Genomic DNA, 23,156 nt, shown 5'->3' with positions numbered 1-23,156 from the left:
AGCAGTGGAATCAGAGATTTGCACAGAAATGGAGCAATTCTGTAGAAAAGTGAATTAGCCAAGATGGCGGTGGCCAGGCTGTCTCACCCCCACCTTTTGTAAATATACGGTTATGTAACAGCTGAGAGGATTTACAGTTTGTCTCAGGAGTCTTCTCCAGCACCACAGTTTGAAGGCATCAATGCCTTGGTGCTCTCCCTTCTTTACGATCCAGCTCTCACAACCGTACATGACCACTGGGAAGACCACAACCTTGACCATACAGACCTTGGTCAGCAGAGTAATGTCTCTGCTTTTCAACACACTGTCTAGGTTTGTCATAGCTTTCCTGCCAAGAAGCAATTGTCTTCTGATTTCATGGTTGTAGTTACCATCCACAATGATTTTAGAGCCCAAGAAGAAATCTGTCACGACTACCATCTTTTCCCCTTCTATTTGTCATGAAGAAATGGGGCCGGATACCATAATCTTAGTTTTTTTAATACTTAGTTTTAAGCTGGCTCTTTCACTATCCTCATTCACCCCATCAAGAGGCTCTTTAGTTCCTCTTCGCTACCTAGAAGCCCCACCACATCCTCATTATCTAAGATTCTCCATAAACCTACTACAATAACTGTTCCATCCATAACAGTCAGACTCCATCCTCACTCCTCTGTTCTAGTACACTTGTCCTATACTCATCCAAGCAATAGTATTTCCAGCTAAATAACACCATTTCCATGTCTTGAATTCCCTTTTCCCCCTGTTCTTTCTGACGTTCCCACACACCAAGTCCATGACTTAGTGGTCCTTATCACTACCTTCCCTCAAGACATTCACCATCTTCTACCTAATACCAAAACCAGACAAAGACAGCACCAAAAATATAGAAACATACAAATAAATATCTACCATGAATATAGATACAGAAATCCTCAATAAAATATTAGTAAATGTAAGTCAACAACATATAAAAAGAATTACACACTACGGCCAAGAGGGATGAAAGTCTGGAAATCAATAAATATAATCCCTAATCTAACAGGCTAAAGAAGAAAAAAAAAAATCATATGACCACATAATTGATGCAGAAAAATCTGAAAAAATTCAACACCAATTCATAATTTAAAAAACTTAGAAAACTACAAATAGATGAGTTTCCTCAACTTGATAAAATCAATTTTGGTTTTGATACCAAAAAAAACAAACAAAAAAACCCTCCAAAGCAAATTCTGGGATATACTTAATGGTAAAAAAAAAGAAAAGAAAAAAAACACGGAACAAGAAAAAGATCTATGCTCTCATTAACCCATTCAACATAATACTGGAAGTTCAAGCCAATGCAATCAGGCAAAAAAAGGAAATAAAAGGTATACAGATAGAAAAGGAAGATATTAAATTATTTGCATAGATGACACAATGGCCTATATAGGGAATCTCACAGAATCTATAAAAAAATCTTAGAATAAGTGAGTTCAACAAAGTCATAATATCAACATATAAAAACCAACTGTATACATGAACACAGAAATTAAAAATATAGTATCATTTAAATATAAACTGAACAAAACATGAACAGTACTTACATGCTAAAAAATACAAAACATTGATAAAGGAAACCGAAAAAGATCTAAGTAAGTGGAGACACTCAACATAATATATATGTCAATTCTTCTCAAATTGATTTATAGGCTTAACACAATTCCTATTAAAATCCTAGCAAGATTTTTTTACAGACATAGACAAGATCACTCTAAAACTTAGAGGGAAAAATAAAGGAACATTCAAGGACAGTGAGAACTGTTTAGAAAATGAATAAAGTGGGAGGAATCACTATGTCTGATCTTAAGACATATTATATAGCTAAAGTAATCACGACTGTGGTTCTGGCTAAAAGACAGATACATAGACCAATGGAATGGAACAGGAACAACAGAAATAGACCCAAAAATATAGCCAAGTAATATTTGAGAAAGCATGGAAAGTAACCCAAGAGAGGAAAAATAGTCTCTTCAATAAATGGCGTTGGAACAACTGGATATCCATAGACAAAAACATGAACCTTAACCAAAACCTTATAACTGGCACAAAAATTAACTCAAAAGAGATCACGGATTTAAAGATTTATATATAAAATCTTTAAAAGAAGAGAAGAAAATATTCAGGATATAGGATTCAATGAAATTCTTAGACTTGACACCAAAAGTATGATCCATTAAAAATTGATACATTAGACTTCACCAAAATTTTAAACTTCTGCTTTGTGAAAGACTATTGAGAGAATGAAAAGGCAAACTACAAAATGGGAGAAAATATTTGCAAATCACTTATTTGAAAAAGCACAATACAAAAAAACTCAAAACTCAACAGCAAAAAAAACACTCCAATTAGAAAATAGGTCAAGGTATAAAGAAAATTTTCTCAAAGTGGATAGAGAAATGTCACATAAACACATGAAAACAGATTCAACATCATTATCCATTGTTGTTGTTGTTGTTCAGTAGTTAAGTCGTGTCTGACCATTTGCAACCCCATGGACTACAGCACCTCAGGCTTCCCTGTCCTTCACTATCTCCCAGAGTTTGCTCTAATTCATGTCCATTGAGTTGATGATACTATTTAACCATCTCATCCGCTGCTGCCCCCTTCTTTTTCCTTCAGTCTTTCAGGGTCTTTTCTAATGAGTTGGCTCTTTGCATCAGGTGGCCAAAATATTGGAGCTTCAGCTTTGGCATCAGTCCTTATGAATATTCATAGTTGATTCCCTTTAGGATTGACTGGTTTGATCTCCTTGCTGTCCAAGAGACTCTTAAGGGTCTTCCCCGGCACCACAATTCAAAAACATCAGTTCCTGGGCACTTCTTTATGCTCCAACTCTCACAACCGTACATGACTACTGGAAAAACCACAGCTTTGACTATATGTACCTTTGTTGACAATGTGATGTCTCTGCTTTTTAATGTCGTCTAGGTTTATCATAACTTTCCTTCCAAGCAGCAAGAGTCTTTTAATTTCATGGCCGCAGTTACTGTCAGAAGTGATCTCTGGAGCCCAAGAAAATAAAGTCTGTCATTGCCTCCACTTTTTCTCTATTTGCCATGAAGTCTATGGCTATATCACCCTGAACGCACCTGATTTCACCTATTTGCCATGAAGTGATGGGACCTGATGCCATGATTTTAGTTTTTTTAAAAAATGTTGAGTTTCAAGCCAGCCTTTTCACTCTCCTCTTTCACACCCATCAAGAGGTTCTTTAGTTCCTCTTCACTTTCTGCCATTAGAATTGTATTATCTGCATATCTGAGGTTGTTGATATTTCTCCCAGCAATCTTGATTCCAGCTTGTCATTCATCCAGTTCAACATTTCACGTGATGTGCTCTGCACAGAAGTTAAATAAACAGGGTGACAATATACAGCATTGTCATACTCCTTTCCTAATTTTGAACCAGTCAGCTGTTCCATGTTAGGTTCTGATTGTTGCTTTTTGACCCACAAACAAGTTTCTCAGGAGACAGGTAAGGTGGTCTGGCATCCTTATTTCTTGAAGAATGTTCCACAGTTTGTTGTGATCCACACAGTCAAAGGCTTTAGCATACTCAATAAAGCAGAAGTAGATGTTTTTCTGGAATTCCCTTGCTTCCTCTGTGGTCCAATGAATGTTGGCAATTTGATTTCATAGATTAGAGAAATGCAAATTAAAACCACAGTGAGACACTACTATACATCTACTACTAAAATAACAAACAGTGATGATATCAAATGCTGGTGATGATTCAGAGAAACTGAATCACTTGCAGATTTCTGAAGTAAATTAAAGAAGACATCAATAACAGAAATACATTCATATTCCTACATTGGAACTTAATATATAATATTATATATTTAATGCCAGACTCCTCTGTCCAGGGGATTATCCAGGCAAGAATACTGGAGTGGGTTGCTATCCCTTTTTCAGGGGATCTTCCCAACCTAGGGATTGAATCCATGTCTCTCATGTCTCCTGCACAGGCAGGCAGGCTTCTTACCACTAGTGCCACCTGATAAACTGTGGTCTATACATACAATGGAATATCATTCAATCTTAAAAAGGACAGAAATTCTGACACATGATAATACATGAAATAAGCCGTAAGGACCTTACAGTAAGTGAAATAAGCCAGTCCCGAAAGGACAAATATTGTATGATTCCACTTTTATGAGGTACTTACAACAGACAAATTTACAAAGACAGAAAGTAGAATGGTGGTTGCCAGGGGACGAGGGGATGAGGTGGAGGAAGGAGTGGGGAGTTATTGTTTAACAGGTACCAGAGTTTCAGTTCTGCAAGATGAAGAGTTCTGTGGATGGATACTGGTGAATGTAGCACAATAAGGTAAAAATACTTAATGCCACTAAACTGTACACTTAGAACAGTTTAGATGGTAAATTTTATGTATGTTCTGCCATAGTTTAAAAAATTTTAAGTTTAAAGAAGCCAATGTCATGTAAAACAGAAAAAACAGAGAGGGAGAACTCTTGTAATAAAGAATAGTAAGTCAGTGCAACTTATTAACCTTAATTTGATTTAAACAAAACCAACCAACCAACCAACCCAAGGGAAACATCTATAAGACATCTGACAAAAATTTGAGTATGCCTCTATTACATATTAATAGAATATTATCTATTATCCAGGGCATATTCAAATTTACTATCAATTTTCTTAGCTGAGATAATATTATGGTGGTTACATAGTAGAACGTCCTTTTTCAGTGAAGTGCCATGATGTCTACAAAGTGCCATGATGTCTACTACTATGTCAACATAAAGAGTTTAACAGAAAAAAGAATGAAAAGAAAAGAAAAACTAAAGACAATGCACACAGGCAAAGAGTCAAAACTGGTAAATCTAAGTGATGGGTATATTCTTGTACTATTCTTTCATTTTTTCTGTATTGTTTGAACATCTTCATAATAAAAATCTGGGGCTAGACATAAGGCGGAAAGGCAATGGCACCCCACTCCAGTACTCTTGCCTGGAAAATCCCATGGACGGAGGAGCCTGGTAGGCTGCAATCCATGGGGTCGCTAAGAGTCGGACACGACTGAGCGACTTCACTTTCACTTTTCACTTTCATGCATTGGAGAAGGAAATGGCAACCCACTCCAGTGTTCTTGCCTGGAGAATCCCAGGGACGGGGGAGCCTGGTGGGCTGATGTCTATGGGGTCGCACAGAGTCGGACATGACTGAAGTGACTTAGCAGCAGAGATAAGGGGGAACATGTGGAGTAACTCAGGGTTTTGGAAGCAGCAGAATTTAAACTGCAACATGATTAAGATTAAAGTAAGAAAACTCTATCCCTGGGAAATGGTTGCCTATCCATCCCCACTTTCTCATGTTTAATGTAAGATTCATCTTGCAATCATTCTCTGCACTAGAAAGATTTCGTTAAGTTGGTCCTTTGGTCCATTTCCCAATCCTGGCTGACTACCAAGTTACCAAGAGCTCGAGTTTTCAAGCTCAGAACCAGCCAGTGCCAAAAAGCTTTAACAGGTCATGTGACCAGGAAAAGCCAGTTCCCCAACTACTGCTATGGGAAGCCAAGACAGGAGCAAAAGAGGGTTTTTTTGGCCAAAGCAAGTAGAAGCAAATAAAATGTAGGAAGATCTTTCTCTTCCCAGAGTAAAACATTAATAACATTTTCTTGTAAAATGGCTAGATCTAAATTTAGTTCTTTTTTTCCTTTGAACGTTTTCTTGCTTCCCAATTTTTGACTAGAACATAGCCTATCACTGAACCATTAAACTTTTCATTTACTGAAATATTTATCTATTTAAAAATCACCTATTAAGTATAAGAAAACCAAAATATTCATATTCCAAGCACTCAGAATTAACCTACATTAGTGCTTTTTTCAGTTATGTGAAGTATTAATTTATTATCCTTTTTTATTTAAAAATCAGAACACTACATACGAAACTTAAGTCTTCACTATTCCCCACCCTCAGAGGTGACCATTATGAGTTTTCTTTGTATCCATCCAGTCTTTTTTCCCTTTTTTTTCAGTAGAAACTTTCAGTTCAGTTCAGTCGCTCAAAGACACACACCAAACCCAGCACTAGCACTGCCCTGTAGCTTTCAGGTCTACCTGAACAAAAGCTAGCACATCCCGAGTAGAAGGCCTGTGGTCACCTGCAACGCTACAAAGTTCCTCCTTTAGAGTATCTGCAGAGGGTCAAAAGCAGACTAAACAACGACAGTGAACGCTCAGCACAGCCAGAAATACACTTTTTATCAAATAAGCTGCTTGAATACTATACTTCTCACTTTCGTTGGATTCAGCCTCAAAATCTAGACATGACAGGTGATACGGCAAAAACAAGACCTAAACAGAAGCAGTCTGCCCAGATCACAAGGCTGAGTAAAGATTAACAGCATCAGAACCTGAGTGACCAAATATCCTGGCTCTGAATTTTACTTTCTGATGTACCTCACTGATTTCCTGACAACAAAGTTAGCCTCAGACACAGTATTTCTGAATTCTTAACAATCACCTCTGTTCTCCCCACTGTCCATTTTATACTTATTAGTTAGTTCACTGCTCATTGCTGTTATAACAATTACTATATACATAGCTAAGTATATTTTGTTTGTGTTTTATTATCATGGTTCCCTGGAAATGGGAGAAATTTTGCAATTTTTATTTTTGTCTGTTTTTCTTCATAATTTATGCTTTTTGATTTTTAAAATCAAACTATTAAAACATGAATATATTCTCCTTATATGCTTTGTGGTTTGGATGTTTTACAAAGTGAATTCTCATACCAATCTGAATCACTTCATCCTATAAAACTGCTGTGAACAATCTGATATAATACAGTTAATACATAGTTTGGGTGAGTTTTTTGGGGAGAGAGTTGTTTTTCATTTCACTGTTTTTACATAAAATCAAAATAATGAGATATGTAACTGCTCTGCAACGTGCTTTTTTTTTTTACTTAACATTGTACCTCAAGATCTTTCCAAGATAGTAAATACAACACAACCTCATTTTTAAAACTGTTGTACTATATCCTTTTGCTTTTACTTAACAAGACACTATGATTGAACATTCATGATTTTTATTATTTTTGCAAACAGCAAACAATGTTTCAATGAACAACCTTATAAAGCCATCTTTGGCACAAGTCTAAAAAAAAAGCTGGCTTAAAACTCAAAACTCAGAAAACTACAATCATGGCATCAGATCTCATCACTTCGTGGCAAATAGATGGGGCAAAAGGAGAAACAGTGACAGATTTTATTTTCTTGGGCTCCAAAATCACTGCAGACTGTGACTGCAGCCACAGAATTAAAAGATGCTTGCTCCTTGAAAGAAAAGCTACGACAAACCTAGACAGTGTATTAAAAAGCAGATACATCACTCTGCTGACAAAGGGCTGTATAGTCAAAGCTATGGTTTTTCCAGCAGTCATGTACCGATGTGAGAGTTGGACCATAAAGAAGACTGAGCACCAAAGAACTGATGCTTTTGAACTGTGGTGCTGGAGAAGACTCTAGAGAGTCCCTTGGACTGCAAGGAGATCAAATCAGTCAATTCTAAAGGAAATCAACCCTGAATATTCATTGGAAAGACTGATGCTGAAGCCAAAGCTCCAATACTCTGGCCACCTGATGCAAAGAGTCGACTCACTGGAAAAGACCCTGACACTGGTAAAGACTGAGGGCAGGAGGAGAAGGAGGAGAAGGAGGATGAGATGGTTGGATGGCATCATCAACACAGTGGACATGAGTTTGAGTAAACTCCAGGAGATAGTGAAGGACAGGGAAGCCTTGCGTGCTGCAGTCCATAGGGTGGAAAACAGTCGGACAAGACTTACCTACTGAACACGAATAGCAACAAATTTTCTGCAAGGCAGAGACTAGCATTGCCAGGTTAAGAGGTATCTGCATTTAAAAATTTGAGAAATTTTGCTAAATTGTTTTCTTAAAACATTCATCTACAATATAAGAATACCTGTTTCCCCATAACTTCTAAACCATGTATTACCACTCTTGAACTATTAATGTAATAGTCAGAAGTCTCCTTGTCAGACAGTTGTCCCTTGGTATCCATGAAGGATTGATTCCAGGAACCCCTCAGATAGTAAATCTGCAGATGTTCAAGTCCCTTACATAAAATGGCATAGTATTTACATTATAACCTATGCACATTATCTGGTACATTTTTTAATAATTTTTCTTATTTGCTAATTTTTGGCTATGCTAGGTCTCCACTGCTGCATGGGAGCTAGTCTTCATTGCAGTGTGCCAGCTTCTCACTGCAGTGGCTTCTCCTGTTGTGGAGCACAAACTCTAGGGCATGTGGGCTTCAGCAGTTGCAGCACATCAGTTCAATAGTTGCAGTTCCCAGGCTCTAGAGTACAGGCTCAATAGCTGTGGTCCATGGGCTCAGCTGCTCTGTGGCATGTGAGATCTTCCTGGATCAGGGAGTGAACCCGTGTCTCCTGAATTGATGGGCAGATCCATCATCACTGAGCCACCAAGGAAGCTCCCCAGTATATTTTATATCATCTCTAGATTACTTAACCTAATATGAATGCTATGTGAACGGTTGTAAATACAATGTAAATGGTACGTAAATAGTTGCTTGTGGATGGCAAACTCAAGTTTTGCTTTTTGGAACTTTCCTAAATTCAAAAATATATTTTTGATTTGAGTGGTTGAATCCATGGATGCAGAACCTGTGGATCTGAAGGGCTGACTGTACCAGTACTTCATTTAGGATTTTTGCAGTTGTTATTTTCCTTTGTAATCTCTCTGTCAAACACCAGAATCATGCTCGCATCCAAGAACAAGTGGGAAAGCTTTCTGAGGTATATAATTCATTCGGCATGCTTTCCATTTTTATCTTCCTTAGTAACATACACTATGCCTCTTCTCTTCGACAGCATCCAATCATGAGTCACCCAGCAGCAAGCCAGCCCAGCTGGAGTCCTTTCCAGGGACTTTCTGTTTCAGATGTAGAAGAGAAATGGCCTCTAGGGTCACAGTCCAGGAAGAAAGTGGATTTGAGGCTATATGGATAGAGGCAACTATTTTGATAGCAGAGTCCCAGTTCCTGAGGCCCTACTTCTTACAATTCTTCCTATCTTGTCTCAGTTCAGTTTAGTCGCTCAGTCGAGTCCGACTCTTTGTGACCCATGGACTGCAGCATGCCAGGCCTCCCTGTCCATCACCAACTCCCAGTTCAGTCCAGTTCAGTCGCTCAATCGTGTCTGACTCTTTGCGACCCCATGAATCGCAGCACGCCAGGCTTCCCTGTCCATCACCAACTTCAGGAGTTCACCCAGACCCCCGTCCATCGAGTCAATGATGCCATCCAGCCATCTCATCCTCTGTCGTCCCCTTCTCCTCCTGCCCCCAATCCCTCCCAGCATCAGAGTCTTCTCCAATGAGTCAACTCTTCGCATGAGGTGGCCAAAGTACTGGAGTTTCAGCTTTAGCATCATTCCTTCCAAAGAACACCCAGGACTGATCTCCTTCAGAATGGACTGGTTGGATCTCCTTGCAGTCCAAGGGACTCTCAAGAGTCTTCTCCAACACCACAGTTCAAAAGTATCAATTATTCGGCGCTCAGCCTTCTTCACAGTCCAATTCTCAAATCCATACATGACCACTGGAAAAACCATAGCCTTGACTAGACGAACCTTTGTTGGCAAAGTAACGTCTCTGCTTTTGAATATGCTATCTAGGTTGGTCATAACTTTCCTTCCAAGGGGTAAGTGTCTTTTAATTTCATGGCTGCAGTCACCATCTGCAGTGATTTTGGAGCCCCAAAGAATAAAGTCTGACACTGTTTCCACTGTTTCCCCATCTATTTCCCATGAAGTGATGGGACAAGATGCCATGATCTTTGTTTTCTGAATGTTGAGCTTTAAGCCGACTTTTTCACTCTCCTCTTTCACTTTCATCAAGAGGCTTTTTAGTTCCTCTTCACTTTCTGCCATAAGGGTAGTGTCATCTGCATAGCTGAGGTTATTGATATTTCTCCCAGAAATCTTGATTCCAGCTTCTGTTTCTTCCAGTCCAGCATTTCTCATGATGTACTCTGCATAGAAGTTAAATAAGCAGGGTGACAATATACAGCCTTGACGTACTCCTTTTCCTATTTGGAACCAGTCTGTTGTTCCATGTTCAGTTCTAACTGTTGCTTCCTGACCTGCGTACAGATTTCTCAAGAGGCAGGTCAGGTGGTCTGGTATTTCCATCTCTTTCAGAATTTTCCACAGTTTATTGTGATCCACACAGTCAAAGGCTTTGGCATAGTCAATAAAGCAGAAATAGATGTTTTTCTGGAACTCTCTTGCTTTTTCCATGATCCAGCAGATGTTGGCAATTTGATCTCTGGTTCCTCTGCCTTTTCTAAAACCAGCTTGAACATCAGGAAGTTCACGGTTCACATATTGCTGAAGCCTGGCTTGGAGAATTTTGAGTATTACCTCACTAGCGTGTGAGATGAGTGCAATTGTGCGGTAGTTTGAGCATTCTTTGGCATTGCCTTTCTTTGGGATTGGGATGAAAACTGACCTTTCCCAGTCCTGTGGCCACTGCTGAGTTTTCCAAATTTGCTGGCATATTGAGTGCAGCACTTTCACAGAATCATCTTTCAGGATCTGAAATAGCTCAACTGGAATTCCATCACCTCCACTAGCTTTGTTCCTAGTGATGCTATTCAAACTCATGTCCATTGAGTCAGTGATGCCATCCAATCATCTTCTGTCGTCCCCTTCTCCTCCCGCCTTCAATCTTTCCCAGCATCAGGGTCTTTTCAAATGAGTCAGTTCTTCCCATCAAGTGGCCAAAGTACTGGCGTTTCAGCTTCAGCATCAGTCCTTCCAATGAATATTCAGGACTGATTTCCTTTAGGATGGACTGGTTGGATCTACTTGCTATCCAGGGGACTCTCAGGAGTCTTCTCCAACACCACAGTTCAAAAGCATCAATTCTTCAGTGCTTAGCTTTCTTTATAGTCCAACTCTCACATCCACACATGACTACTGGAAAAACCAAAGCTTTGATTAGATGGACCTTTGCTGGCAAAGTAATGTCTCTGCTTTTTAATATGCTGTCTAGGTTGGTCATACCTTTTCTTTCAAAGAGCAAGCATCTTTTAATTTCATGGCTGTAGTCATCATCTGCTTGTCTATCTCCCCACTATTCCTTCCAGTCAAGTAGCCAATACATTTATTTCCTTTTTTACTTTACTCTTTTGAGTTGGGTTTCTGTCACTTGAAACAGAAAGCATTCTTCTTATTACAAAATCATACCTCTTGATTAGACGGACCATCAGGAAATGTTCAGGATTAAACCACGCCAATGTCTATGACTTACTTTGAAAAGCATTAAAATATAGGATGAATTGATGGGTGAATATCAGGATGACTATAAGGCAAACAGAGCAAATATATTAAGCAGAGAATCTAGGTATGAATATACATGAATGTCCACTGAAAAATTCTTTCAACTTATTTGTATTTACGAACAGTTTTCATGATAAAATATTGGGGGGGAAATCAACAACACGAGTTAACACAAGTTATATCAGCATTAATTCGGACTTCAGGCAATGATTACAACGAGCTACTGTAGGACTACTAAGAAAAGGGTTTAAGGTTTAAGAAAGCTGGCTCTGCAATAAAGTGGCAATTATTTATTCTCTCTGTGAAACAGACTTGGAAGAAAGGCAAAAAGGCAGGATGTGTCTCAAGTCAATAAATGTCCTTTCCCACTGAATTCCTTTCTGGAGCAACTTGCAATGGAACACACAAAGCCAACATTACTGCTATCATGACCAATACATGGTTAAACAGTGACCAAAAAGTGACTCAAACTGAAGGAACACATACACACATACATGTGAGCATGCACGACTGAGAGATGTGTTGGCATCACCTGACTATTCAGTGACTTGAATTTTCTCCCAGCATTTTTTCATATAGTTCACCAGACCCATTAGTAATTCTAAGCAATATAACTTTCATTCCACATAGCTATTAATACCTCCCTGTGATAGAGACAGTTTCCTAGTCCATATGCATTTTCTCCTTCTTTTTTTACTAATAGTATTCTGATTTGGAGCAACAATAGGCACAGCTTCTCTACTTCTAGAGCTGACCAATGAGACATGCAAAAGCCATCAGGTTGAGGCCGCTGGGAAAGCTTTCTGAAGAGAAGGAACTGACACATCTAGGAAAGCTGCCTTCTTTCCTCAAAGATCTGATAGCTGGAGTTCCTTCCTGCAGTCATTCTGTGACCCTGGAGCTATAGAAAAAATGGAATCCATTTGCTAAATACAGACACAGAAGAGGCTGGTTCCCTGATGACTTCATACTAGGAGTAGCCTGCCCTCCTCTAGACAGACATCTTTTGCAAGACAGACTAAACCTCAAAGTTGTCATTATTGTTAACTATCTTTTACCAGCTGCCAAATAGTTCCTAATAGGTCCCAATAGGATTGATGCTTTTGAACTCTGGTGTTGGAGAAGAGTCTTGAGAGTCCCTTGGACTGCAAGGAGATCAAACCAGTCAATCCTCAAGGAAATCAGTCCTGAGTATTCATTGGAAGGACTGATGCTGAAGCTGAAGCTCTAATACTTGGGCCACCTGATGCAAAGAGCCAACTCACTGGAAAAGGCCCTGATGCTGAGAAAGATAGAAGGCGAGAGGAGAAGGGGATGACAGAGGACGAGATGGTTGCATGGCATCACTGACTCAATGGACATGAGTTTAAGCAAACTCTGGGAGATGGTGAAGGACAGGGAAGCCTGGCGTGCTTCAGTCCATGAAATCACAAAGAGTCAGACACGACTGAGTGAGTGAACAACAACAGATAGGTCACCTTATCTAAAATGGTTAAAACTTGCACCCAACTACAATTCATGTCTAGACCCATTGCACAAATTGGGGTATGTAAGACTCTCTGCAAACTAAATATAAGAACTTCAGAAAATGCTACCCAACTTCAGAAAATGGAAAAATGGTATCTCAAAGTCTATCACTACACTTCACTGAAAGAATATATTGTTTTCCATTTTTTTTCCTTTTCTCCAGCCTTCTCTGAACATTTCCACAATCTGCTCTTTGGAAAGTCAGTTCACAGGTCTTCATTCAGAAGGCATCCACAATTACTTTCCTGCATTTCTTTGACTATTAAAAGCATGCCAAAATATAAATGCAATGTTGAGTCCTGACATGAATCTTGGAATAGAAAAAAGACATTAGTGGGAAAACTGGGCAAATCCAAATGAAGTTTGGAGTAATAAACTCCAAGTAAACAAAAATTTACTTAGTAAACTAATATGAAATACAAATATTAATTTCTTAGCTTTGATAAATGCACCATGTCAACATTAGAGGAAGCAGGGTAAAGGTCATATAGAAACACTATATACCATATTTGCAACTCACCTATAAATATTATTTCAAATAAGAAGCTTAAAACAAAAAACAGGCCAAATTAGCTAACTTTCCCTCAAACCAGGGTTCAAAATTACAGATGTTGTTTAGTCACTAAGTCATGTCTAACTCTTTTGTGATCCCAGGGACTGTAGCCTGCCAGGCTCCTCCTCTGTCCATGGGATTTTTCCAGGCAAGAATACTGAAGTGGGTTGCCATTTCCTTCTCCAGGGGATTTTCCTGATCCAGGGATCAAACCCACATAACCTGTGCTGGCAGGCATTCTTTACCACTGAGCCACCAGTGAAGCCCCAAATTACAGCTAACAGTTTTAAATACCCAAGTCACAAACTGCTTTTTCTTTTCTTCTTAATTTCAGGGCAAAACAACAGTATGTAAGCTGTAGAGGGCATCTGCATCTCATTTACTCCCCATCTCCAAAAATCAGAACATCACAGAAGAGCCCAAGAGCTAGGAAACACTGTTAAAATACTGTGCCCTATTGATGCAACAACACAGTCATCCCAAATATATGTGAAAATAAGCAGGCAGAGGCTTGCTTTTCAAAATGTCGTTTTTACAAAAGACCTACCCGTTTTCAGTAACTGAAAGAAATTAGAAGAAGGTTTTTGCTTTTATGAAAAAAAGATGAAAAACAAAGATAGCCACCATCTGTTTTACAGTGGAGCAATGAGTGGCACTGCCAAGCTCATTCCTGGTAACTACACTCAGCATCTCAGCAACAGCTTTGAACCGTGTCTGTGAGCATCTCTGCTTTAGCCTGATTTACTTTGTGCCTCTGTTAGCAAGATGTGTTTTGAAGTAACTGTTTCTTCACTTATGCCATTTCAGTTTACAAAAGTTTTCCTGGGAAGGCCCTACTTTCTAAGAGCTGGGTGAAATCCATAAATAGACCTCCACCCCTGGTTCAGAAATAAGGTCATAAAAAAATAAGTAAGCAAACCCTTTTTACTTCTATAAGCACCAAACCAAGCCTCCCTGGCCAGCATCCCAGTAAGTATACTGAAGGTGAAACTTCACATCTTCATACATACAAGGTCATATCTTGCTCTGCATATTGAGTTCTCCTAAGTCAGGGACCATGAAAAATTTTATTTTCTTGGGCTCCAAAATCACTGAGGATGGTGACTGCAGCCATGAAATTAAAAGATGCTTGCTCCCTGGAAGAAAAGCTATGACAAACCTAGTCAGCATACTAAAAAGCAGAAACATTACTTTGCCGACAAAGGTTGGTATAGTCAAAGCTATGGTTTTTCCAGTAGTCATGTACACATGTCAGAATTGGACCATAAAGGATGAACATCAAAGAACTGATCTTTTCAAACTGCAGTGTTGGAGAAAACTCTTTGAGAGTCCGTTGGGCTGCAAGGAGATCAAATCAGTTAATCCTAAAGGAAATCAATCCTGAATATCCACTGGAAGGACTGAGCTGAAGCTGAAGCTCCAATACTTGGCCACCTGATGCAAAGAGCCGACTTACTGGAAAAGACTCCGATGCTGAGAAAGATAAGGCAGGAGGAGAAGGAGACGATAGAGGATGAGATGGTTGGATGGCATCACTGACTCAATGGATATAAGTCTGAGCAAGTTCTGGGAGATGGTGAAGGCTGGTGTGTTGCAGTCCATGAGGTCGCAAAAAGTGGGATCCAACTGAGCGACTGAACAACAACAACAAAGGCAGGGACAATTACTATTTCTGTAGATCTGTAAACCAAAAACAGAACCATGGGTACTGGCCAGTAAACATCACCTGAAGAGAGAATCTGCCTCTGTGAGGCTTTACTTAAGCCCTCTCAGTAGAACATCACTATGATTAACCACTTTCCCACCATTTAGCTTACAAATGTGAGTCTTCATTCTCTGAACACCCAGAACCCACAGTTTCACCTATAATTATTGTCCATTTATTCAACAAATAATTAGTGCAAGCAGTGTTTCACAATAGCTAACAACAGTGGTCACATTTACTGAGTACTGACTATGTGCCAGACACTGACCTAAGCACTAGGGCAAGCAATGTGGGAAATGACAACCAAAAAATGGTCCCAACTCTTTGGTAATTTCCAGGTGCCAACGAAGAAGGCCCTTTCTTATGAGCCCTTTAACAAGGAAGAAATCTCACCTATACATGTTATAGAACTCCAGCACAGGAGCTCCTTAGTCAGACGTTTTGCTAAAGCACACCCCATTCAGTGACTCATAAAGGGTGCATGGAAAGTCAAACTATGAGATCTTGCATGTGTGAAATGTTTTTATCCCTCCCTCACCTGCCTGAGAATTTGGTTGGATAAAGGATTCTGAGTGGGAATCCATTTTCTTTTAGTAAGCACTATTTGCTCCATTATCCTCTAGCGTCCAATCTTATGATTCCTGACTTTATTTTATTTGTAGATATCCTTTTCTCTTTATAGTGCTCAAAAATGTCATGATGCTATGCCACACATGCATATTTTTAAATTAATTGTGCTGGATTTTTGGAGGGTTGTTTTAATCTGGAAACAGAGACTTTTTGAGAAACTGTATTTTATATTGGATGATTTCTTCATCCCAACAAATAATAACCACTCACTATCCCTTCTTGTTACAGACATCTACAATAGGTCACTCAGTCCTCCACATTCCCTCAAGATTTTGGCTTCTGGATCATTGTCTCTTTGCTATTACTACTCCGAACTTAATTCATGATGATCTCAATACGCACTGACCTTCTACTATCCTTACCTCCCAGTTCCTTTACTCCTATCTTCCAATGATGTCCTCTATCCCAGGGGTCCCCAACCCCTAGGTGACAACCAGTACTGGTCTATGGTTTGTTAGGAACCAGGCTGCACAGCAAGAGATGAGTCGTGAGCAAGTGAAGCCTCATGTGTATTAATAGCCACTCTCCACTGCTGGCATAACTGGAGCTCGAAACCTACTGCACTTATATCATTTCAAAACCATTCTCCCCACCCCCAACTCTGGTCTTCTATGAAATCAGTCCCTGGTGCCAAAAAGATTGGAGACCACTGCTCTATCCTACCTCTGCCACTCCCTCCCCCACTGCCCACATCCAAGGAGCTTAATACATCTTAAGGTAAAATATTCAACATGGTAACTGGGTCTCATCTTAAATTCAACCAAACGGGCACTTGGTGCTATCTGGCAATCCAAAAATATTTCCTTATTCATCTCATTTTCCCTCACTCTCCTGGATGAATTTCACACCTGCTTTCTCCTCAAACTTCCAACACCTCTCTCACTTTTCATTTTTAGCTGAAGACCTTCCTTCTTATTTAACTGAGCATATGAAGTAATAAGAAGAGAACTTTCACTCTGTCCCACTACCAAGCTAACAATGCCCCAGTACTTGGGTTAGTTTAATCACCACAGATGAACCGTTGTCCACGTCCCTATCTAGCTTGAGGCCAACATATCCATATTGTCCCTTCTCTCTCTTAATCATCAATTTGTTTCTCTGTACTCCAACATCCTGTTAACTTACAAACATGCTATCTGCCCACCTAAAGACAAAAAGAACTTTAGCATTTCATGCTCCTCCAGCCACAGCCCTATTACTCTGCTCTCCCTTATAACAATCCTTGAAATAACATCACTATAACTCTTTATACTCACTGTCTCCAATTTCTCTCCTAGATTCTCCTGAATCCACTACACCAAAACTGTTTTGTCAAGGCCATCAACGACCTCCGTATTACCAAATCTAATTGTCTATGCTAACATTTATCATTAGACCATAACTGTCCTTGATTCTTCCCTTATTTCAGGAGGTAGGAATCCATTTTCCCTCAAAATCTGGAAGACATTGGTACACTGTCTTTTCTACACAGGAAATCCCAGAGTTTGGATGCCGGTCCTCTTCTCTATCTACATTTACTCCCTGGGTTTCTATCCAGTCTTAAAAGTTTAAAAAAAACAAACAAACTTGGAGTCATCAGTAATATGAGTGGTATTTCCAGTTCCAATCTCTCCCCTGAACTCCAGTCTAATATATCCAACTGCTAATGCAGTATCTCCACTTTGATATCAATTAGGAAACTCAAAATGAACAAGGCCAAAATTGAACCCTTTTTCCACAAGCTTACTCTTATTCCAGTGTTTCCAATATGAGTAACTGGCAACTCCATTCTTCCAACTGCTGAGTCTCAAAACTGCCTATGCCTTCTAACATTATTGTTCCTTCAGCCCTATTTCATCCCCAAGACTTATTTCTCACCATTCTGTATTATGATTTTTACTGTTTTTATCTCTCTCCCCTTACAAAGAACCTCTTGGAGGGCAGATGTCTGTCTTATCTGTCTGAATTCACAGCATCCAGCACAGTATATATTGGAATTTGCATAAAGAGGCAGTGAAATTTAAACTATTAAACAAGTCCAAAGCAGGATCAGATTCCTCTGCAGGAAAAGATCTTAAGTAGGAAAGCATATTTCAACTATTTCCATTGGTTCCTTAGTACAAACAAAGATAGTTATTTTGTTGGTAAAGAGTCCGCCTGCATGCAGGAGACCCACGGTCCATTCCTGGGTCGGTAAGATTTGCTGGAAAAGGGATAGACTACCCACTCCAGTATTCTTGGGCTTCCCTTGTGGTTCAGCTGGTAAAGAATCCACCTCCAATGCAAGAAACCTGGATTTGATCCCTCTGTTGGGAAGATCCCCTGGAGAAGGGAAAGGCTACCCACTCCAGTATTCTGGTCTGGAGAATTCCACGGACTGTATAGTCAAACATGACTGAGTGACTTTCACTTCAGTTATTTTAATAACTCCAAAATCTCAGTGGCTTGAAAACAGGCTTATTTCTTGCTCAGTCTACATGTCAAAGATAGGTCATCTGGAAGCTAGTTCTGGTTCCCAGATTAAGACTAGTCACCATCTGGAGCACACAATCACCAAAACAGAGGGAAAGAGAGTGGCAAGTTACACACCAGAAGCTTTTACCATGAAGGGATACACATCATTCCTGTGCACATTTCACTAACCAAAAGCAACTAACAAGGCCATACTCAACTTCAAGGGGGCAAGCAAGTACAACTGTACCATGTGCCCAGGAGACAGAAACCCAAGATATTTGATGGACAGCACTGATGACTACCATGAGTGGCTTCCAGATCTAAGTAACAATATTTTAACTCGTGATCTCTATACCTAGTCTGTGAAGATTAACCCCATTGCTAGAATAGTGCCACTCACTTGCAAAGTACCATCTATGGGTCTTTAGGAATGTAACTTCACCAGTTAGGCCTGCCTCTTTAATCACTCAGGAGTCGGAGTGTAGCAAAGAAGCCCAAATATGGGTGATAGCAAAGTACTGAGAACAAACCTGGTAGGAACATTCAGCGTCATAATCAGGGAAAGGCTTGACTGAATGAGCAAAAAAAGTATGTTCAGTCAAAAACGGAAGGGAAAGGAAATGCATCAAATTTCTTTTACCAAAGGTATACAAACACCAGGCCTTGAGGTACCTGGTACTATCCCTGTCCGACGACTAACAAGTTTCACTCAAACCACATGGCGGAAAATTCGAAATTTGAATATGATTAGTAAAGTTAGTAAACGTTAATGTTTTTAACAAAACAAAACAAAAAAATACTTACCAAAAAAAAAAAAAGCATGCTGCCATGCTACTAGAAGCAAGGAAGGAAGCAGTTATTTTAGAGATGGATTTTACTGGGAAGCTTTTTTTTCCTTAAAAGACTCCAGACTTCAAAGCTCAAGATGATAGGGACAAATCTCAAGTCTACAAAGGCCTTGAATTTAAAGGGTGGCTGCCCAAGTTCTAAGTACCCAGAGCAGTTTCTATTGTATTCAACATTCAAATACTTTGTAACAGTGAAACTGGCTGCCAGAAACGTTAAAACAGACTGGAGATGGTTACCACAAGCAGCTAAACAATTGGAACCTTAAAGCCCAATGGAATTCCACTGCAGAGCAGAAGAGGAATCCAACTATGTCACCTGTCACCAGCCAAATCAGAAGCAACTAAGACTCCCAAATGAAACCAAGGGTATCTAGTCCCACCTCCTCTATCCTTTATTCAACAAACATGCGTTAGTAGCTGGCGTGGAAGAAGGAATGTCAATAAGTATGAGAAGGACATGATTCTAAGATTTAGCTCTTATTCGTCACGAATCTGGTGGAGTTCAAACAAGATAAAAACATAACAAAGCGATAAAAAACATTTTCGAGCAAAAATTTTAAAATACAATGCCTTAAATACCGTAACAAAGATATAGGAAAGACTGTTTTCACAGGTAAGTTGAGAACCTTCTTTCATAGGAACACTATATTTGCTTTGCTAAAGAGCTAGAATCGAGAAAAAGCGAACAAAACAAACAAAAGCCTCTTCTGGCTTAATGACAATTTAGCAGAACCAAAGCCCATTTCTCTCTCTTCCTCCATTCTTCTCAACGGTCTCTGCCACAACCCCTCCATTATTTCATCATCCGCACTTCGCTGACGGCCCCAACCCAGTTCCATCACAAACGATACCAAGACTATTAAGGTCAGTCCCAAAGGCACAGAGAGTAGAAATAAATCTTCATATACAGAAAGGCAGTGGGGACTCTCCCTGTACTGAGGCACCCCGGGGCCTTTATCTCTAGGTTCTGTGGCCTGGGGTCCGCAGCTTTCGGGGATTCTGGCCCCCCTTCCCTACGCAGTTTTTGCCTCCTGCGCCCCTAACGACCTCCACCTCTCCTCAATCTGAGCTCCTCATCATGGAGTGAGGGAGCGACTCAGGACAGGGCAGTGGGGAAGTGCGGAAACGCGCAGTATGGAAGATGCGGTCCGGGTGGGTGTTTGTGTAGGGGGAGCGAGGGGGCAGACGCAATGCAGAGGAAAGGTTCTAAACGAGACCTGCTCCTTCAGGGGAGCAAGGCAGGTCAGCCATTTCTAGGTAAACCAATATGGGGTTCTATACAGGGGAGCTATTGTGAGGGGACGTCTTCAATGATGGCCATTTCTGGGAGAAATATTCTACGGGGAAGGCAAGTGAGTTAATCAGCCACTGTGCAGGTCCTCGATAAGAGAATCTTTTCATGGTGAAATGTTCTGTGGGGGTGGGGATGTCATAGCACGGGGGTCTTCACAGGGGATCCGTTGTGGGGTTGTCGACAAGGAAGCCATTGTGGGAGCCTCGGCACCAGGCGCCGTTCCTCGGGAAACGTTCCTCAGGAAACTGTTCAGGGAAAAACCGTCCGCTAGGAAGCCATATCGGACCACGCCCTTCGGCGAGCGGCGTCGCCAGACCCCAACAGCCCGCAACCCCTCGCCCGCCCCTGTGAAGCCTCGTCCCCCTGTACCTGACGGAGGGCGACCCTCGGCCAAGGCCGCCGAGGGAGCGCGCCCGGGTCAGCCCCACCCGGTGCGGGGGATATGCGTCCATTGCAGTCGACAGCGGAGGAGGACCGAGCCGCTGCGAGGGTCGCTCAAGCCTGAGGGGCGGCTTCAGGCCCACTTCTGCCAGGCGGGGAGGCTGGGCGTGCCGGGTGGGCGGGGGGCGCAGCGTGCAGGAGCACGGCGGGGGCGGAGCCCGACGGGCGCAAAGGGCGCGGATGTGGGCGTCTGCAGTGGGTAGGGGGCGGGCACAGGGCCGCAGGGCCGAGTCCTCCTTAAGCTTCGAGGCGGTTGCGTCGGATGCTGCGAGCGCGGTTGCCCAGAATTAAGGCTACCACGCCGCTGCTCTGCCCTGTCTTCAGGCTCCCTATCGTGGAGTCGGATTCTGCGGCGCTGCCAGCCACGCACACAGGCGCTCCCAGGGGCGGGGCCTCGTTCCGCCCCGCCCCGCTAAGCAGCCCTCGGCCTCCTGCAGAACCTTCAGAAGCTGCTGCACCTCGCCGGCGCGGGGGCAGACTCGAATGCCGCTTAGGTGCTCGGATCGCGTACCCCGGTCTCCCCGGAGGGTACCTTGCTGCAGTTTCTACACCCGCTGCTAATCAACTACGCACCCTCCCTTCAAACATTCAGCCGATTTCTAGCCGACCTCGGGTTAGCAATGCGCGCCTAACCTTGCACAGACGTTAGGGGCTCACAGGGGCCCAGAGGATCCCTGCCTTTTACAGTTCAGATTCTAAGTCCACCCGTTTCCAACCGCAGGGCAATGTGTAAGAAAGCAAAAGAGCCTCAGTCTTATGTATAATTCACAGAGTTTCCAGGCATTATATATATATATATGGGATATATTTAATGATTTTGTTCTGCGTCATATACTGACTTTGTCAGGATGCCCTAAATGTCCTATATTCGTCTTTTTACAGTCAATTGGGCTTCCCTGGTGGTTCAGGCGGTAAAGAATCTGCCTGCAACGTGGGAGACCCGGGTTCCATTCCTGAGTTGGGAAGATACCCTCGAGAAGGAAATGGCGAACCACTCCAGTATTCTTGCCTGGAGAATCCCTTGGTGAGAGGAGCCCGGCGGGCTATAGCCCATGGGGTCTCAAAGAGTCTGACAAGGACGAGCGACTAACACTTTCACTCTTTAACACTTCTTTCTGCCACAGTATTTTGTTCTTAAATTACTAGCTGAAAGTCCTTTCTCTACAAATAAAAGATTTGGTCAATCTCTATGGTTTCTCCAATGAGTTTGGCTGAGGGAACACCAAAAGAAGGAACTAGAAATTAAAAGTACTTGTTTTTCATATTCAAGAAAGGAAAAGATTTTCTGGCTCAAGTTCCAAATCCTGAACAAGAAATCACTTCACATCAGTACACTGGCTCTGCAAACCAACCAATCAGCAACAGCCTCACTCCAGTGGCTTCTGAAGATCAGCCATTCAACAACAGTTTCACTCCAGTACCTAGGCTTCTGAAAGTTGCTAAATCAAAGTCAGCCTAAATCAATGTCAGCCTCAGCCAATCATTGACAGCTCCATGCTTCTAGGCGACAACCAATCAGCAAGTGCCTCACTGCGGGGACCAGGCTTCTAAAGGTTTAGTAGACCTTCAGCAGCGTTACTCTAATAACCGTGCGGAGGAAGCTGGAACTCAGTCGGTGTACGCTCACGCTTCTGAAATACCGCCAATCCCTAAAAGCAAGCTTCCCAAAACATTGTGTAAGATCCGTTATGACTTTGTTAAGCGAAACTGTTCCTTACAAGTGCAGTTCTTCTTTGTAGGCAGACCGTTCACCTTTGAGTTCAATTTGCTTTTCTTAAATTCAAGTTCCCAACCCTTTCGTGACTCAATTCCCACGTACGAGTTTGGACTTTGTGACAGATGCAATGATGCAGACATTAGATGTATTAAATACTTTTTCAATTTTTGTATTGGTCACTAGTATCAATGTTTTTTGTTTTACAATGCAATCGGTTTATTCACAAAGCTGTGCAATCATTTTAGCTGTACCACGATCATTTTAAACATTTCCAGCTCTCCAAAAAGAAACCATTTAGTCGTCACTCCCCCATTTCTTCCCAACTATCCCAATACTGCTGCTGCTGCTGCTGCTGCTGCTGCTGCTGCTGCTGCTAAGTCGCTTCAGTCGTGTCCGACTCCGTGCGACCCCATAGACGGCAGCCCACCAGGCTTCCCCGTCCCTGGGATTCTCAAGGCAAGAACACTGGAGTGGGTTGCCATTTCCTTCTCCAATGCATGAGAGTGAAAAGTGAAAGTCAAGTCGCTCAGTCGTGTCCGACTCTTAGCGACCCCATGGACTGTAGTCCACCAGGCTCCTCCATCCATGGGATTTTCCAGACAAGAGTACTGGAGTGGGGTGCCAT

At 41.4% G+C, this 23,156-nt stretch overlaps 1 protein-coding gene across 3 annotated transcripts in view; it reads right to left on the bottom strand.

Moving 5' to 3' along the window:
- The window catches only part of DNAAF9 (dynein axonemal assembly factor 9), a 173,094-nt gene extending 151,938 nt beyond the window's left edge, over positions 1-21,156 (bottom strand). For 2 of the 3 annotated variants that reach the window (XM_010811460.4, XM_010811461.4), the window contains exon 1: positions 20,743-21,156. In XM_010811460.4, coding sequence (XP_010809762.1) covers positions 20,743-20,825 — 83 coding nt within the window. In that variant the 5' untranslated portion in view covers positions 20,826-21,156. The remainder of the gene's footprint in view (positions 1-20,742) is intronic. The other variant, NM_001079598.2, reaches the window with a different exon arrangement.
- Between the last annotated feature and the right edge of the window lie 2,000 nt (positions 21,157-23,156).

This window comes from Bos taurus, chromosome 13 (assembly GCF_002263795.3).
Source record: "Bos taurus isolate L1 Dominette 01449 registration number 42190680 breed Hereford chromosome 13, ARS-UCD2.0, whole genome shotgun sequence".
Classification (NCBI taxonomy): Eukaryota; Metazoa; Chordata; class Mammalia; order Artiodactyla; family Bovidae; genus Bos; species Bos taurus.
The sequence above is the reverse complement of the archived record's forward strand: the minus strand, read 5'-3'. Positions and strand labels throughout refer to the sequence as shown.